Below are 20,724 nucleotides of genomic sequence, written 5' to 3' on the forward strand. Positions count from 1 at the left end.
TAAAAACTAATTAAAACACCAAATCCTGGCAAAGATATGGGGAAGCTGAATTACTCAAGCATTGTTCATGGGAATGTTAAATGGTAAAGCCACTGTAAAAAATAGTTTGGCATTTTCTCATAAAAATAAACATCGCTATCTTATGACCAAATAATTACATCCCTGGGCATTTATCCCAGAAAAATGAAAACTTATGTTCACCCAGAAGCTTGTACTTGAAGGTTTGTTGTGACTTCCTACATAATAGGCAAAAATTAGAAACCACCCACTTGGTGAAAACCTAACTGTGGTATATTACTATTATGGACTACTACTCAGCAATAAAAAGGAGCTATCGACATATGCACAACCTGAAATAACCTTCACAGAATGTTGAGTGATGAAAGTCTGTCTCAAAAGATTATATAGTATAAGATTTCATTTATATACTATTCTTGAAATGACAGAAATTTAGAAATAGGAATACAATTTTGGTTGCCAGGGGTTAGGAGGGAATGGGAGTGGCTAGAATGGGGGTGTGTCTATAAAATGAACAGCTTGAAGGATTCTTGCAGTGAAGCCAGTGTTATCAGTGTTATTATCTTGGTTGTGATATTGTACTATAGTTCTGTAAGCTATTGTCATCAGGAGAAACTGGGTAAAAGATATATGGGACCTCTCTCTATTAATTCTTACAACTCCATGTGACTAGAATTATCCCAAAATAGGTTTAATTTCTTTAAAGTCGATGTACAGAATAGCAAAACTCATGCTACTTTACATGTGAAATTGTGAGAAAAAAATCTATAATTTTTTATTATAAATGAATGCTGGAAAGATACATAAGAAATTTAAAACTTAATGTGGTCACCTATGGAAGAAGGGATAGAGGAAAAATGGGAACAAGAATAGAAAGGAGATCACTGTGCACTCTTTTAAATTTCCAATGTGTGTGTGTTTCCATTTTAGATTGTAAACTCCCATGGATCAAGTATGTGTGTTCTCTTGACCAAATCTGCACAGTGCCCTATGGAATTAATTATTTAGTAATTTGTTTAATGCTTGATAACTAGTCTACATGTATGATGAGTTTCACATGATAATGATTAGGGGATTTTCCAGTAGGACAAATCTAGTTAGATAAAAATATGGAGCATGGAGAATGGATTAAGTGGATACCCCATTTACCATGACGTGATTAGTATGCATTGCATGCTGGTTTCAAAACATCCCATGTACCCCATTTTATACACACATGCACACGCACACACGCACACACACACACACCCCTAGTATATGCCCACAAAAATAAAAACATGAATAAAATAAATAAAACTGGGAGTTGGGTGGTGATATAGAAAACAGAAATATAAGAAAGAAACATACTTGTAACCGCTTAAGAAATTTAATTTTTTTTTTCACTTTCATTTTATTCATTTGACATTAACTTATATCATTTTGGTAATGACCTCTTCTGTCAGCTTCAGCTGCTGGGTAACTATACTTCTTAACTCTTTAATCAATGCCCATTTTCCCTGTCTGCTTTGTTGACTCAACTTTTATCTCTATTACTGTATGTGTGGGTATGTCTCTGTGTTAGGTGGATAGGCAGTAAAGAAGAAGGAAAAATGACATAGTTGTCTTTGGGCTTCTATTTATTTTTCAATTCATTTTCTATCCCTAAGAGAGACCCCACATTTAAACACTTACATGCCAGTCACTTTATAAGTGCTTTATACATTAATCTTCATAACAATGCTAGGAGGAAAGTTGTATTACTATCATACCTATGACATAGATAAGGAAAATAAAGGTGAGTGAGGTGAAAAACTTTCCCAAGGTCACATAGCTACTAAGGGATAGAAGCAAGATTCAAAGCCAGGTCTGTCTGACACCAAAGTCAATGCTCTTTCCTGCTCTGCTTATCTGAGTGAGGAGTTATGATATGAACTTTAGGAGAGCAGATGTGGATGCTGTGAACTATATAGAACACATCTCCAGAGGCATCAATGAGGAAATGGATAAGAAATGGGTCATAAATTGGCCAGATTATAATGGTCTGTACATGAAATGCTGAGAGCTCATAAATGCTTAGGTCATCATAAAGATAATACGTGCTTTGCAGGAAGAATGAGGGATTGAAGAGATGTTGGTCAAAGGCTACAAAATATCAGTTAGAAGGATAAATAATTTCAAGACATTTATTGTACAACTTAGTGATTATAGTTAAAAAAAACTTGAAAATTGTATATTTTAAGTGTTCTCGTCACAAATAAATCATAAGTATGTGAGCTAATGCATATGTTAATTAGCTTTATTTAGCTATGCCAGAATGTATATATATTTAAAAAGTCATGCTCTATGCCATAAATATATACAATTTTATATGTCATTTAAGCAACAAAAAATATGTAAGAATGAGGCAATATCTGTATGGGAATTTCTATGATAGATCACTGAGATGAAAATTATATTAAAGAACCTACCTCACAAAATGAAAATCATTTTGTCAAAAAAATTGAATATGGGAGAAAAGAATGAACAAAGGATTTGATGTTTTGTACTGGGGCGAAGAATATGGTTGTAGCTATCCATAGGGAAAATTGGTAGTAGAGCTATCTTGGTTAAAAAAAATAAGCAAAGAAAGGAATACTTCTATCACTGGCTCTGCAAGATGTGTTAGGGCGTCATCCAGACAGAGAACAAGGAAGAGGAGTGGCTATTGGATTAAAGAGGAAAAGATGTTGATGTGAAGTATATGTGGGAATGACTCAAGATAATTAGAATGGCTAAGCCTGTTTTGACAGCATACTTGGAAAGAGAAGGACAGTGCCAGGACAAAGATCAGAAAACCAGACTCCTAAATTAAAGAAAAAGGAGAGGTAAAGAGAAGGTTGACCAGGAATCAGTTCAATGATAGATTGATGGATTTGAATAGGTATTTGAAAGAAAACATCAGATGTATACCATAGAACTGTATTACTGTTTAAGATAGAACGTTTTGCTGTGCTAAATTAGATCAGTGCATAATTTTCAGTTAATTTTTAACTGATGGAAATATCACTTTCATGTGGTCTGCTGTATCTGACTTCTCTTCATGTTTGGATTTCTGCAGCTGAAAGTGCACTCCAGGGACCCAGAGCTATAACCAAGTGCCAAATCCCATTCCAATAATAAAATTAACCATTATGGCTCTTTAGGAATCTCCAAGATAGTCTTCAATTTTAAATTATCTCCTTACCTTTCTGTATCCCTACACATGGTGAGGCCAGTATTTATGCCTGGCTTTCCCAGATAAAAAGGTTTAGAAAAAACCTCTTACTGATTTCAGAAAGTCTGCATATACCACAGAAGAAATACTACTTGCTGTGGCCCTTAACTCCAGGACTTCACGGACCAGATAACTACACATTAAAAAACTTTGTCTAGGGAGACAGACTTCATCATGATCCAATATTCTTCAAGAGGGAAAGTCCAAGTCCAAATATCTGTTGTATCTGTTTTCATGATTATCTCCTTTTGAATGCCCTTCCACCAAAGTCAGTCTCCCTCCATTGCATTGTACCCAGTTATGATGAAAGTTTCTCCACAGGTTAAAAATTATCACTCAATCTACAGCTTTTGGGACATAGGGAAACTTCTGTGGCTTGCTAAATCATCATATTTCGGCATTTTACACAGTATATGCTACTGACATTTAATCAGAAGAAACAATGTTTTTTCTAAAACTAAATTGTTGCTAAGGAGATTACAACTATTTGACAAGAATGCAACAAGTCTAAAGTTTGGAAAAAGTGCTGTGGAAAAATGGGCAAACTTTGGTATAGTAGTGAGGCCCTTTATATTCTTCTTGATTAAAATTTGCCTAATAAATTACTTTCTGGATATAAAATTTAATTTCTCAATGCTACTCACTCTCCCCAGGGTCAGAGCAGTCAATAATAAATGGGATCTGGATAAAAGGGGTTCCTCAAATGTAATTTAAGTATCATATCATAATTTAAGTGTCATATAATAATTATCTCTTCTTTAGAAGAGACTTTTACTTTAAGAGATTCATACCAAAGTATTTATATGAAATAATATATCTTGGATTTGCTTCAAAATAATTCTCTGTGTGTAGGAGGGAAGATGTGGAAGTGTAGCAAAAAGATAGAATAGGAGATAATAATGTCTGAATTTGGGTAATGGCCACTTGAGTGTGTGTTATACCACTCACTCTACTTTTGAATATGTTTGAAATTTTCCATCATAAAAAGCTCAAAAATAATATAATGGTCACCCTTTATAGTTCTCATGAACATTATTACTTTCCTCAAAGGAAAATCATTCAAAAGTACATAGCAACTGTACATTATGCTTACAACTGATCTCTGACCCCCTAGGTCTTCATTTAGCAAGATGTTGGCAAAAAGTGTTAACTTTCCAAGGAAAAGCTTCAGGGAATTCAGCTTGGCAGGATGAGTGTAGAAGAATTCATTCTACACTTATACGTGTTTCTACAGAAGCCCTTCCTGCTGGATCAAGAGATCTATATGTTCATATGGTAGAAAAAAGGTGAGGCTCTAAAAGGAGAGATTATGAATAGAACTTACTTTTGTTAGTCTCTATGAGCCCTGGAGTCAAAACATATGTCAAAAGATGTTTATAAGGTTTACTAAATTAGAATTTTCTTGAAAATTCTAGTAAGTACATTTCCAATACTTTTCTTTTTTTGCAAAATACCATAGTTTCTGAGTTCAAATACAATTGTTCCCAGAAAAACAATAGTACTCCCAAATGTACTGATTGTTTTAGAGTTGGTCTTTGTTACATCACTGTTCCCAGATGTGTTATGCCAATTTTCCAACCAGCTCAGAAGCTACAAGATTAAATACTAAGGTAGGGACCATTATGGTTAGTGCAGGTCTAGTTTTAGATATAGATAGAGAGATGGATATTGTTCATATGTTGATCAACTATTTATGGGAATTTTGGCATGATGTTATATATTCAGGCTCTACTGGGTCAAATCTCAGTCTAGACTTTCTTACTGCATAGCCTTGGGCAAGTTATAAAACCTTTCTATGTCTAGTTTTTCCCCAAGGTCTTTCATTGTGTGTAAATTAACTAAATTTATTTTCATAAAGTATCCAGAACAGAATTAGTGCTTGTGCTTATGAAGCTTATAGTAATATATATGCTGTTAGGCTTCAGTTCAAGAATGTTAGAGCTGGAAAAAAAGACTAATTGTTTAGTCTGATTCTCTTATTTTATAGTTGAAAAGCTTGGAAAAAATGCCAATGTCCAGGTTCCACCACCAGAAAATTGGGCCTGGGGTAGGGACCCCAGGCAAATCCGATATGCTAAGAGGCATGAAAACTGTGACTTAAAAGTTATAGGAAACTGTTCCATTGGAGACTTTTCAGCTTAACTCTAATATCTGGCATCTGGAAAGATCATTCTATGTGGGCTCTCAGCCCTTCTCCCAACATGTCTGTGCATCTGTTCCTTCTGTGTTAGAGCAGAGTAACACAGACATATAATTAGTATGCTCATACCTAATATTTATAACTGTGAAAACCTCTGATTTTTCTTTCCCAGCTTAAAAATACTGGTGTGTTTTAAAATGCCACTTGTGAAAAGGCCAGCATTGCAGGGGTAGAGGTGGAAGCAATTTGCATAACTTGTGGAGCTTAGAAAGGAGCTTGGAGGAATCCAGTAATAGTGCTTTGGACAGTAACAATTTTCTGCCATCTAGTGGATAATTCGAAGAATAAACAATGCCTTTACTTTTTAAAAACAGCATTTTCACAAAACTATAACTTCTAAAGTGGCATTCTGCCACTTTTTTTGTTCGTAAAACAACTACTTTAGCACAAACAGTTCCTGAAATCTATTCTTTCATTGACTTTATTGATTTATTCTTTTAATGTAAAAAAAAGTATTATGCCTCCTTTTAAAACGTTGCTAAAATTGTGGTGAACGGTGGCTCAAACCTGTAATTTCAGAACTTTGGGAGGCCAAGGCAGGTGGATCGCTTGAGCCCAGGAGTTAGAGACCATCCTGGTCAACATGGCGAAAACCCATCTCTACAAAAAATACAAAAATTGGCCAGGCATGGTGGTATGCACCTGTGGTCCCAACTACTCAGGAGGCTGAGGTGGGAGGATCGCTTGAACCCGGGAGGTGGAGGTTGCAGTGAGTTGATATAATGCCACTTCACTCCAGCCTGGGTGACAGAGCTAGACCCTGTCTCAAAAAAAAAAAAGTTGCTCAAAAAATGTGGACACACAAAATATATATCCATCATGCTCCTTTTCTAAAGGTTTGCCTACTTAGAGGCCTGTAATACAGATCAATGTGCCTATATTTGGCTCCTTCTAAAGTTTCTCCTTTCTAATTTTGGAGGTCATAATGGTTAAGAGTATGGACCCTAAAGCCGAACCTCTTACTTAAAACTCTGGCCGTCTTGTAATAACTATGGGATCTTGGAGAACTTAACTTCTTTGTGCTCCAGTTTTCCTATCTGGTAACGATAGTATCTACTGCATAAGGCCACTGGAGGGATTAAGTCCATGCAGCCCTTGGTGTTCAATGTTATGAATGCTTTTATCATTATTGTTATTTATATGTGTATCAATATTTACTGGTTTTGAGGAAGAAATTTAGAAGTGACTTGTCCTGTGACTCAATTCAATTTAAAAAATCAACAAACATTTATTTAAGCTTATTTGATACTCAACATTATGGGAAATACAAAGCTGAATGAGACATTGCCTTATTTTTGAATCAATAGTTTCAGATGACTATAGGATAATTCACTATATAATTCAAAGCAGATATAATGAGTATGAGATGAGAACGGTCATAAAATACAAAGGAGGGAGTGAATATTTCCAGCTGGAAAGGTTGACTTACAGGTTATAAATGGCTAAATTTTAACGGGGAATTAATTATATAAGTGGTGATGGTAGGGAGGACTACCCAGGTAGGAGACTATTTTGAGCAAAAAACCAAATTGAAGAAAATCCAGCATTTGTTTTGGGAGCAATGAGTAATTAGATATGACTAAAGCAGAATGTTTCTTTATTCTTTCACCCAAAACTTATTTGAGCACCTTCTCTGTACTAAGTTTTGTTTTAGGCAATGCATATGTGATGGTGAATAGAATAGACAAAGACTCCATCCTCAAAGGTACCTATTCAAGTGGGGAAAAAATGCTAATAGAGAAGCCTAGGAAGAGAGATGAAGCCAAATTCTGGAGGAGACCTACTGGATAGCCAGTAAAGGCTGCTGAGCAAGATGAAGCCATGATCAGATGCTAATTAAGGAATATTAATCTGGTGGAGGAAATGTGTAGGATAAGGTGAAAGGATGAGGCCATGGAGACACAAAAACATATTTTAGTAGGAGATAATTTAAAGCATCTAGATGAGAGGTAATGATGCTTGAACCATGTATGTGAAAAGGAGAAAACAGTCTCAAGAGACATTCAACAAGTGTAACAGGATCTGAGACCAGCAGGGAGTGGTTATGTGGGAAAGGGGAAATAATGACACTAGGCTTTCCGCAGAAAGTGGCGGGACTAAGTGTTATTAGCATCCCTGATATCATAGACTCTGGAGTCAGATCCATACATACTGTAATGACTCAAGGCAATTATTTTCCCTCTTTTAACCTCAAATTCCTCATCAGTACAATGAGAATAATTAAAAGTACCACTTTATTAGATCATTGTACAAAATAAAGACAAGAACATTTAATGTTTCTGGGGACAGGGTGAGTGCTGGAGGTTCTTGCTGGGGGAGGTAAAGAGGGCTAAGACAAAGCTACCTACACCAGCCTGCATTTGCTTCAGATATATTTGAAGGGGAGATTGCTGTCACTTCAAGGTAACAATTATTCACAAATGAGATAACTAGCTGAAGGTTTTCAGCAATTATTGTACATGATGATTACAAACTAAAGGTCCTTAATATTTCTTCTGGGAATCAAAGCAGTTGTTGGTTTTGGTATTACTCTCCTAATAAACTGACAAAAGCAACATTTCATTAGTTAGAAACATACTTCTTATGAAAGAGAAAAGATTTTATGAAAAACCTAAGAAAGAATTTAAGATCCAATACCCAGAGTGTTTTATTTCTCCCAGTTTCAATATCTGAACATTTTCTAGCTGTGGACTTGTATTTCTGTTCTAAGAAGCTACCTATTGAGTTTAACATTGTGGTATCAGAGAAGTGTCGGTGCTATGTAAGGACCAGGTAAATGGATAAAGAAGCCTAGATGTTCATTTTCCAGAATTCCAGCCAAAGTAATTATGCTAATATCCACCAGGAATTAATGCACATTAAGAGAAGGAGAACACTGGAACAGGAGAGGTGAAAATGTCAAAAAAAAAAAAAAAAGGGAGAAGCTTAATAAGGAAGAACAAGAGAAATTCTGTATCATGGGAGGATTGAGGCAGCCCATAAATGCCGTTATGGTATGATAAAATAATTTAATATGTCTAAATCTACACATACTCAGTGTAGGTTAAAGTAAAATTGGCTGCATTTTTGAGGAACACAGAGAATGCATCTCGTGGTTTAAGCAAGGTAAGTACAATTACACTTCTAGCTGTCTGCACATACATGATACAAAACTTGGACAGATTGACTCCAAATTTGGCAGGTATATTTAGGATGGTCTGGTTTAACATATAAGCTCTGCAATGCCTAAAACATCTACCTTGAGGGCCCTAGAGGAAACTTCACATATAGGCAGTTATTCTCCAAAGCACCTGAAAATTAAGTGTCACCAGACACCCTGTGAATGCTGGTTGAGAAAGACATATTCTACAGATTAATCGTATATGGACAGAGGAAACAGTGGTATCAAAATAAAAACTTCAATGTAGATACTTGAAACTGCAGGTATTAATTTGCCTTCTAGCTGCTTCTTACATGGGCAACTCCATACAACATGATTGAGGCCAATGGCAAAAGGCATTTACATATTTCTCACGATTATTCACAACTAATGCTGGGAGAATATTATTATAGCAGTAATATTTTCACAACTAGAATTTAATTCAAGAAGTATTTATTGGCTGTCTACCAAGTGCCAGGCACTTCACTGAGCACTGAGTTTATCAAAGATGAATAAACACATGATCCAGGGTGGAGAGGGGGTGGGAAGGAAGATGAAGATCATTGACATTTTAATAACTTTTTAATATGTTGAATATGTTCCAGGTAGACGTAAAGCAGTTTGCATATATTTCATTTCATATTCACATCAAACTTTTTGAGGTTTATATTGGAAAATTGAGAAACCAAGGCTCAGTTCAGTAACTTAAGCAAATGTCGTATAACAAGCCAGTGGCAGAGCTGGGATCTGAACCCAGCTTTTCTTACTCTAAAGACCACCTTTTAACTAGATTGACTCTCACTCCTAACTGTAACATAATCAAGTTGTTTAAACTTCTCACAGATTTATAAAAGAAGTTGCAGAAAATGATTAAATTTTGCTAAGGGATATTAGTAAAGTTTTCACATAGGAGGCAACATTTGATCTGGGCTTTAGAGATTGATTAAAATTTTGACAGGCAGGTGAGAGGAAGAGAATCCTAAGCAGAGGAAACAGCATGGACAGAAGCATATAAAAATTAAAGTGAATGACATTTTGGGGAAACAAAATAAGTCTGCAAGAGAAAATGAAGAAATTGTAGCTTTTGTTACAGGACTGAAATGTAACGAATTGGGGAGAGGAAAGAGCCAAGATAGATATAAAAAAACAGCTTTATTAAGATATAGCGTATATATCATACAATTCACTCAAGTCAATAATTCAATGACTTTTAGTAATTTCATCAAGCAGTGCAATCATTACCATAAAATAGTTTTAGAATATTTTCATTCATCCCAATAAAGTTTCCTTATGCGTAATTGCAGTAAAGTACCATTCATGACCCTAACCCCAGGAAACCACTAATATACTTGGTCTCTATAAATTTGCCTGTTCTGAGCTTCTTGTATACATGGAATCATACAATATGTGGCCTTTTTGTCTGACTTCTTCCACTTAGCATAATATTTTCAAAGTTCATTCACGTTGTAGCATCTATCAATACTTTATTCCTTTCTATGGCTGCATAATATTATATGGCTATATCACACTTCCTTTATTTACCAGTTGACTACTTGGTTAATTTCAGTTTGAGTTATTATGAATAATGCTGCTATGAACATTTGTGTGGACATATATTTTTATTTCTCTTGGGTAGATATGAGTGAAATTTCTGGTAGTTTAATGTTTAGCTTTTTGAGAAACTATCAAACTGTTTTCCAAAGTAGCTGAATTGTTTTCTATCATTTTCATTACTACAAGCACTATATGAAAGTTCCTGTTCTTCTACATCCTCCACAATACTTGTTACAGTCTGTCTTACTTATTATAGCCATTCCAGTCTGTATGAAATGGTGTCTCATTGTGGTTTTAATCTGCATTTCCCTAATGACTACTTTTCATGTGTCCAAGACTTGAATTAAAAAAGCTCTATTTGGATGATGCATTAACTAAGATGAGGAACAGAGGAAGATAAGTGGAATTTGGAGGAAGGATAATAAAGTTATTTTTAGGTGTCTGCATGACACTGGTTTGAGATGTCCAAAAGGCAATGAGAAACTTGTGTCTGGAACTCGGAAGAGAATTCAAGTCAGAAGATGTATATTTGGAACTCAGCTACCCAGAGAAAGCAGTTTAAATCATGTAATTAGATAAATTCACCAATAGAGAAAATATAGAACAAGGAGGTCAAGAATATTTAGGAATATTTGTTTTTAAGAAATTGATAGAAGATGGTGTGCTAGTGAAGGAGGCAGAGATTTAGAAGACATAGGATAAAATGGTGTCGTGGATGCCATTGGCAGAAAAATTTTGAAGAATCATGAGGAAGCCAACAATAGCAAGTGCCTGTCTCATAGCAGACAGAATGTTGAAAAGCGATCATTGACTTGTGGCTCCATGTTAGTTGGTGGCATCTAAAAGAGAAATTTCCATGCAGGGGAGAAAACTGATACTAACTGTAGTCCTCAAGCCCCAAGTTTTATCAAACTTTTCCTTTTTTTTGTTCACATATTTTGCCTCTTCTAACTGTCTTGTAGTTTGGGAAAATTTTTATTATATAGGGAAAGTGAAAGTTTTAAAAATTGTTTTTCATTTTTTTTTCCAGAAACGTCAACATTTTTATCACCACACTATTTTCCCCATTTCTCCTGTATCTATACTCCTTCATTCATTTCTTGTTTGAGAGCTTGGGTTGAAGCTCTCAGATAAACAGATCTATCCGTGATGCCACAGAGGCAAACAAGAGATAGGCTGTCATTTGTTAAAGAAGGAGTAAGCCTTAATGATTCAGTGTGTGCACTTCCATAAATATCAAACTTTTTGTTTTTCTGTGTAGCGGGAATAGCATTTAATGTCACTGTTTGAGTCACTGGATGAATGTCTGTTGAGCTCATTAATGTTCCTCATTTAGAGAACCCTTTATGGACATCCACTCCATAAGCTTGTTAACATTTGTGGGAAAATATTTGACCCAAATACTCTTTGCTCCTCAGTGACATGGATCATAATTCTATCACAGCAAGCTGTTCCCTTTCTCAACCACAGAGATATAAAATCCAGTCATTTCAAATACATATAAACTGTGCTATTTCTTTTATAGACTCTTGAGTCTGAATCTCTTGTTCCTTTTGCCTCTTTTTTGATTTTCCTCCTTTTTGATTTTCTCCATATTGAACAGAGTATCTGGTCTAAAGTTTATCAGCCAGAAAAATTCAGAACGGTTATAATTATCAGACAAAACTTCTCTAATTCTCTCTGATATGTTTTGGGCACCATTTAAGAAGCCACATGGTGACTTGAATGGATGGACTCATTTCTAAATTCTTTTGAGGTGGATGGTTCAAATGAAGACTTGATATCCTCTCTCCTTGATATCCTTTTTTAATGTTGACATAAAAAGAATATGATGACTTTTACCTTCTATTATCCATCTATTTTTACACCATTCAAACTAACTATATATTTAGATATCATTTCAGTAAATGCTGAGAGTTGCAAGGCCAAATATATTCTGGTGATGTATTTTCCCGTCTTCATAGATCTCCTTTACCTCTCCCTGAAAAGAGAACCTCAAAGTTCCCATACATTTTTTAATGGTGATCCCATCTCGGTCAGTCCTGCAATGTTTCTGGTAGGATAATGAAGATCTAAAGATTTAATAATCCTAGACGAAGAGGTTTAGGATAAAGGTAATACCTAACAACTATAATTTCTAATGGTATTCTGTCTCTTTTACTGAAGAAACTCTATTCCAAGACATAAAGTTTATGTTTTGGGTCCTCAAAAGAATATCGTTAGTTTTCAAAAAAATGTGATTAAAAAAGTGAACTAGAAATATTTGATGAGGGTATTCTTCCAAATATTCTTTGAGAAACATGTCTAGACATTAAAATAATTCAGCATCCAAGATTAATTCTGGGAAGTAACTGATACTAATAGTGTGGATTAAAGTTTCATGAAGATGTGTGTCACAGACATAAATTTTGCTTTAGATAAAATAGAGAAGGGTTTAAAGCCACCAAGAGTTTTAGCGATTCCTTGCATATAGAAATAAGAAATTAGCAAAAGACTATCTGCATTAAAGCAAAAAAAAAAATCCAATTAAAGTGGGATTTTTTCATAAAATATTTTCAGAATCACAGAAATAATAGGAAGTAATTTTTTTAGTTTAGAATATTTTACCATTTTATTACTGTAAGAAGGAACATAGCCATGGATCTCCTAGTTTAACAGAAGACAGATTCTGTTTGGGTAAGACAATTCTGTTTTTTTCCTATTAATGCCCTGAAATGATATTTGAATATATAGTTAATTTTAATGTTGTAAAAATAGATGGGTAATAGAAAGTAAAAGTTATCATGTTTCCTTATGTAATAGAAGTAGAAACACTACAGAAATTATTCCACACCTATTCTGTTTACTACACAGTTAATGTAAAAAGTGAATCTTTAAAAATAATATGAGTAATATAGACTATGTAAAATGCAAATTTATTCAGTATAAGAGACTTCTAAAAACCAATTTATAAAATAAGCAAAAACAGTATCATTATCCTCATAAAAACTTACAGATACCTTACAGACTATGTGCTCGATTAAATATATAAAAAACATACTGTAACAACCATAAAAAATGAACTATTAACAAGATGCCAAGTATATTAAAAATTATTTTTTTTAAATTCAAAATGATATTACTAACATGAAATGTGTTTTCGGATTGACTTTTCATTTGTGGTATTAAAATTTACAGTGTTTTTTAAAACCATTTGTGATTAGTATTATGCATTTTTCATAACGGTAGGCCAATATTTTACTCCAGTGAACAATCTAATGTTCCTTTTTTTAAAGTTACAGCAACAATGTAAGCTTTGAATCCTGGATTGTAACACAACCACATTTTACTTAACCAATGGAGCTAGTTTGTCCCAATTTCACACTTTTATAATGTTGTTAAGTTAAAATTGAACCCTTGAGCATCTTAATCATTATTATCGAAGCAGAAATACATTTTTGCTTTTTTTTGGTCATCCTTAATCCCCAACATAACAAAATAAAATATTTTGACTTGTTGACTTGCATACTCATCTTTGCCTACAAATATAACTCTTGGCCTTCAATGCCTTTTTCCTCTTTCTTTTCACTTTTGTAGCCACTAACTAAACTTATTACTGCAGGAAGAAACTTAATCCTTGGAGTCTTGATTTCTTTGGTTCTATTCCACAAAGAATCAATAGCATAATTTTCCTCAAACACTGCAATAATTATTTTCTTCTACTTAAGAACAGTTGGTAACTTTCTATGGCCTGTTACATACACTTTTTATCCTAAGAGTTAATATTCTCCCTTCCTCTGACTCTTTCTCTTTTAGCAATCTTATTTCCTCTTGCTCTTCGGCACAGTCTCTGCTACTTCCAAGTCATCTGGTTGTTATTGGCAGGAACTGCTTTCCTGCCTATGCAGATGTCACCTTTGAATTACTGGGAGCCCACTGTTTCCTGAGGCAGTCCATTTCATCTTCAGATAAGTCCCTAAGAGAGTTTTTCTCTTTGTTACATGAATCATATAAATCAACTATATAATGTTTACATTTATCTTTGTGTGTGTGTTACACAAAAACCTAACGAGGTCTACTTCCTTAGTTGTTTTGCATATGTGTGCTATGTCTGCAGTGGTGCTTTGTTTAACCTGTAAGCAAGGATCTCTGCCTCAGGCACTTCCACATTTCCACACCCTGATCCATGTTCCTACCACTCCAGAACCATAACAGCGTAAGCTCTAACTTTGGGCATAGTACATGTTTAATATGTGTTTGATATATAGAATACCTCCTAAATGCAGAACTATTAAATTGTAAAAGTATATATATTTATGCTTATGAAAGGATAATAAAATTTTTATCAAGGAAATGATTCTGTGAGTTTTAATTGAAAACCTAGAATACAAGTCTGATCATGTGCGTACTCACCCCCACACACAATAAAATGCCTAAACATTTCCAATTGTTTAACAAAGCATTACATGTTATATATTTATCTATAACTGGTTAACAGAGAAGGTGTTACATGTTATATATCCATCTAGACTTGAGTGGCTTGGTTTTCTCTACGTGCAATATACTATTTTTTATATTGTAGATTTAGTTCTACCTGTGAAATTTCATATAATGCAGAAAAAATATTGATAGTTTTCCCTGTATTTTACAATGTGAATATGAAAAAATACCTTGGCATTGTTAATCTAAAAATATATTTATAGTTTTCAAATAGTCTACCTAGCAGAACATTTATTAGTATCTCTAAATTGTTAACATCCCTGAATGTTCTTGCATTTTAAACTATTTCAAAAATTGTTTCCATAACAATTTTTATTGAATCTCCTGTGATGCTATTTTAGTAATTGTAATCAGCAGTATCTTATAATTAGATTTCAATCAAAACCTTTAATGCTATGCAGTAATCTGAGTGAACACACTTATATATCTATGTAGGCTTCTTCTCCTGACCTCCTTCTACTCCACACAAGAGATGCTATAACTAAGTTTGATAACTGACCATGGAGAGCAGAGGTTGCTTTCCATTTGTCCCAAGTAATGTGGAAAATATCCAGGGGCTGCAAGGTACAGTCATGATCAGTTAAAGTCTGGTATAAAGATAAACATTGTGATGGACTTCTCACTAAGGCTGTTTGCTTTCTGTGTGATCAATAAACACTGACTGACTTGTAGGATGGTTGTTTAGGGTTAGGAGTGCACCTACTGGTTATGAAGCAGATTGAAGCTAGGGGCACGATTGGCTTGGGGTAAGGTAGATGGCACAGGTGTGGGGGAAGAGTGGGGAGGGCTCCTCTACAGCCCACATTACTCTATTGTGCTGCTTTGCAGGTTCTGAATTATCAGCAGTGAATTATTCTTTTTCAGTTTTTATTATTGTTAGATTTCCTTAAAGCCCACTTTTATGTCTGCCCATTAATCATCTATGTAATTTTAGAAGGCAAAATGCATGAGGCACAGAGCTAATTATGCATTCTATTATGTCTTTAGATATCTGGATGAAAGTCATGTTCCAACACTCAATCCCTTCCCTAAAACTCATTTCCACAAGTGATGATTTAATGATCTATTTATTTTAAAGGTTTGCCTTTGGGGACAAAGATTATCCTGGTTAGCTCCACTTGAAAGAATAGACTTTTATTTCATGGAATCTGTAAGCGTTTAGAAAAATCATTGTGGACTTTGAAAACACATTTAATACAAAATGTGTTGAAACCCAAGCTTTGGCTATCCCTAGGTAGAAATGGTCCCCTTTATACCTATGCAGAGTAGGAGAGCCATAATGTCCTCAATTCTCATATTGCATTGACACGGAACTAGCAAGCTGTGGAAGCAGTGTGTATGAGGGCAAATTGTAGCTTTTGTTTTTTAATTCTAAAGTCAGTATGTGTGAACAATAAAAGAATGATTTTTAAATAATAATTCTTAAATGTGATATTTGCTAATCAATTTGCTCTGATCAATTTTCTTTTACCATTCATAGCTAATTTATCACATTACATATAACCGGGAATGCAAACACTAGTCTCATGTATACCTCTCACCTTGACCTCTTAGTTTTTCTTTTACTCTTCAGGTATGAAAAACCTCATTCTTAGTAATTATATCCACAGTTCCTAGGTATAGGTTGTATGTGTGATTATAAAGAGATATTTTCCTATATTTCTAACAGCAGAGTGCAGTATTTTGCAAGGAGAGGTGTCTTTGTGATTTAGCATATATTCATTTCTGTTCTACTGTGTTTTTTTGTGCCCTTAGAATGTAGCTCGATTAAAATGTGTGCAAAAACTCTTCCACTCTAAACTACATTAATATTTTCTAAAACTTAAGTCAAAAATAAGACTGCAACTGAATTCTGGCTTTAGTGACAACAAAGACAAAGTGGATTTTTGGTGGGAAAGGACTCCCCTAGATGTCAGTGTCCATCCCAGAGCCACATTTTGGGCAGAAGATTTCCTTGTTCTGGGTCAGGAAGCCTTTACCCACCAAAGAGACAGAGCACTTCCCACAGTTAAAACATTCACTATGCCACTGGCTGTCTTGAAAGCAGATAAACTTGGCACCTGTGAGACCTGTAAAAAAAAATTGGAGAAAAAGATTAATTTATCTTTTCAAGGAATAGATTGAACATTTTATCAGGTTCTCCTCTAGGAACTGGAGATACAGCCATAAGCCAGACAAGTAACCCAAGAAAGAATGCTGCTTCCTGGCTCTGTGTCCACCTGGAACTATCAGCTGTAGGAAAATTCTGCCTGTGCCACCCAACCAAATTTGCAGCCAAATTCTGCCATAATCTACAGAAATAGGCAGCATGTTGTTATGCAAGTCACATAGATAAGGATTGTCTAAGTCAGGTAAGAAAATACAGTGTAGTGTATTGGGAAGAGGGTAGGCGTTGTGGAGTCAGAGATGTCTAAGTATGACTACATTTCTTCTTTTTCTCTATGTGACTTTAAGTTTTCTTAGCTGCAAAATAAAAATAAAATAAAATCAATATACACATCCTAGCTTGATGTCCGATGTTGTAATGAGTTTTAGTTTTCATCTCTTCCCTTATTTTTTTTGTGCTTAGTTTTACTTAGAATACATCTGGGGGTCATATGGGTTGGGACACTATTTCTAGAAAGCCCAAATGGAGGATTTTATCTAATCATTCAGACATCCTAATGTAATGGCTTTATTACCTTGCTCAGAGACAACTGCAGCTTATGTTGAATCTGGCCACCGAGGCCACGTGGATAACCACGTGATTGGTTTCTAAGTGCTTTGTCAGCCTCCTCCACTTTAACTTGGACCTCGCTTAAACCATACTGTTTGTTTAAAAAGTAGTAGAATTTGAACCTTTATTGAAGGTCTGATCTCTGCCTCCCTAATGTGATTCCAGGGTATAGTTCAAGAAATTGATCTTGAGAAGTTATATAAAAGAAGAAAATGTCTAGGGTTTGGGAAGAGGTTGAGATGCCTTAGGCTTGGGTCTTTATTTATTTCATGTTTTCTTTCAGTAATCTTAGTGGTATTATTTGCTTATTATCCATAGCGTGAGGCTAAAAGAGATATAATTCACATGTAATTTCAAAATACTCCATTTGAAATGGTGAAGTGAAAGGGTTAATAGCACTCTATTTCAGATACACTGTTCTTAAATATGATAATTAACTTTTGTTTCCAACCTAACAAACTTGTTTGATGTCTTCCTATATAATTTAGTAGTTCATATTCAAATTTGCATCAAATTTCTCTACTTTCCTTGATTAAATTTATAGCTTACTTATCTATGATGCTATCAACATTACTTCCTAATAAATGTAAATTAATTATGTACTACTTAATTCCCTCAATGTTATTCAAAACATTAATGAGCTGACTGCAAGAGTAATGCTCTGTATATACATAAATTATGCCTGTTCATAAAACTAATTATTACATGTCTAGCATTTTGATGCTCATGAGTTTCTCTTAATTTTATTAGTAAGCCTTGTACAAGTGGCAAATATAAAAGCATTTCTTCCAGATTTTTACAAAGAAGAAAAAGTAGAAGCAACTGGCAACAGGACTTTAAGAAAGGGCAGAAGCAACATGTGAGATGTTTGTTAATTGTTTCAAAAAGGATATGTTTACTCCCTTAGGTCATGAGAGTTATTTTCAGTAAGAAAGCCATCCACGAAGCAGGTCTCTGGCACCTGTTTCATCGGGTTTCATAGGTTTCTGACAAGTCAGTAGAATAAGAGCTGGCATTTGTTGAGTTCTTGAATATGTGCCAATCACTATTCTAAGTCTTTCATATGTGCTACCATATATAGCCCTCATCTTACCTTCATGGGGTAGATATTAGCATTAGCCCCACTTTGCAGACAAAAAATGAGAAACGACAAGTTTAACCACTTGCCCCAACTCACCCAGCTAGGAAGTAGATCTGAGATTTAAGCACAGGCCATCTGGCTTTAGAGCCTCTGCTTTTAACCTCATGAAACTAAGCTTGAGTTTATCTTTGGTAAAGAACATGATCAGGAACATTAGCATTACTCTCTGAAGAAGCCACAACATTTTTAATTCCTTTTCCTTGAAATAAACAGAGATGGAAGAAAGCCAACCGGCTTAACCATTTGTTTTATAAATAAGGCAAATGAAGTCCCCTACCCCCAGAGGTGAGTTAGTCACCCGTGGTGACACAGCGGTTGGGGGCAGGGAGGACCAAGTATTTTGCTCCTCAGTCCAGAGCACTTTTCATTGCATCAAGCTGCTTCATTTATCCCTGATAGTTTAAGAGGTTAAAGGAGGAAAAAATGTGAAGGTTATACCTGGAGTTTGTTCAAATGAAGCAAGTTCATTGTGATGGGTTTTAAAAATTACACTTGGTGATTTATAAATAGATTTTTCAGAGCTTTAAAAAATTGTTTAATTTTAATTGACAAATAAAAATTATATACCATGTGGTTTTTGTGTATGTATACATTGTGGAATGGCCAAATCAAGGCAATTAACATATCTGTTACCTTATCATATACTTTTCTTTGTATGTGGTGAGAACATTTAAAATCTATTAGCCATTTTCAACTGTATAATGCATTGTTATTAACTATAGTCACTATGTTGGACAATAGGTCTCTTGAAATTATTTATCCTGTTTAGCTGAAATTTTGTATCCTTTGATCAAGAATACCTAGCGTCTTAAAGTGAGATAATAATCAGATGAATGCCAATTTTCTGAAGATATGTGACAATATCAGAATTCCCAATGGTACATCAGTTCAGCTAGCTCAATTTTAAAGAAACAGTACTGCAGTACCTATAGATGTTTAACAATTAGACCAAGAAATATTAAATTGAGTTGTAAGTTTTTGCAGGCATTTCAGTCTCTGGTGTCTCAATCAAAAAGTTAAAAAAAAGATTATAATAGTTATGAGACATTTCCTGTGGATTGATGAGTCTAAATTAAATATATAATATTGCATTTGGATTTTGGGTCTGATCATTTTCTCTTGATCATCCTCATATCTTTGTGCAGAACAACACTGTTTTTCCATCTGAACTTTAAAAAGCTGTGCTCAGTGATTGATCTGGAACAATCTATGAGAAAAATCACTTAGACCTATGGATCTGTGATATATCAGAATTGAAACTCAAGTTCAGGGCTTGTGTAGGCTTTTTGCAGATCAGTATTAGTTATCTGGATCTCCAGAGAATTTTGAAACCTATTTTGAGTTGTTAATTTCCTCATTTTCTCACTGACATACCCTTTTTTTTTTTGCTGTCCCAGTTCAAGAAAAGGATTGTTGTCAAATAAATGGACTGCGACTGCAGATTTTACTAGGGAGATTCTGGAGCTGCGTACTGTTGTATATCTGAAAGTCCCATTTTCTAACTAAAATCAGTGGAGATAGTGGCTTATTCTCTTGGCTATAGGAATTGCTAAATGTGTAGAATGCAGGAGAGCAGGGTAGTTAAAAGCTAAACTACATACTAAACCATTAGGTTTAATATGGTTTAGTATGTAGTTACCTTCATACTACGTGGACCCTGGAGCCCAGTGGTGTGGGATTGCTATGGCAAGTCCTTGCAAGGGCCAGAGAGGTAACCTAGCTGAGAGAAGCAGACAGGGTGCGAGGAACAGAGAGGACATGCCCCATGCAATGGGACAGCCACTAGCTTCATATGATGGTGACCCTGCTGGGGAATGTAGAGACAGTCTGCTCACCCAATGGCAGGCTATTCCTCCACTTTAAGCGGCAGAGATGAATTTTGCATTAGTTATTTTCAAACATGTTCAGGCCAAACATCACCTGTCTGCTGGCCAGATGTAGATCGTGGGCCAGTGTGATCCTGACACACATGGTGCTTCATATAGACAAATAAGACCATGCTGTTTGTTCTGGTGACACCCTCCCTCCCCTTGCAAGTCAGTGAAAACCTGCCAAGGTGGGGTTTGCTGTCAAACTCTTTCTTCATCAGAAAGTGCATGAAGATTCATCTTTTATTTTGTTACACATATGAAGATGAAGGAGGAAAGGGATAAAATAATCTTTAATTCTGCGGTATATAGAACTAAAAATTGAAATATGATCTAAGAATACTAGGGATAGAAAGTAGATATACAGTTCTGACACA

General features: G+C 35.0%; 1 protein-coding gene across 1 annotated transcript in view; it reads right to left on the reverse strand.

Annotated features, from left to right (window-relative positions):
• Nucleotides 1-11,687: 11,687 nt before the first annotated feature.
• Nucleotides 11,688-20,724, reverse strand: part of FHL5 (four and a half LIM domains 5) — a 58,386-nt gene continuing 49,349 nt past the window's right edge. Inside the window, exon 6 of the mRNA XM_032275217.1 lies at nucleotides 11,688-16,691. Coding sequence (XP_032131108.1) covers nucleotides 16,528-16,691 — 164 coding nt within the window. The 3' untranslated portion in view covers nucleotides 11,688-16,527. The remainder of the gene's footprint in view (nucleotides 16,692-20,724) is intronic.

The sequence above is a fragment of the Sapajus apella genome, unplaced genomic scaffold, assembly GCF_009761245.1.
Source record: "Sapajus apella isolate SASKATOON/1434 unplaced genomic scaffold, GSC_monkey_1.0 scaffold6, whole genome shotgun sequence".
In the NCBI taxonomy this organism is placed as follows: Eukaryota; Metazoa; Chordata; class Mammalia; order Primates; family Cebidae; genus Sapajus; species Sapajus apella.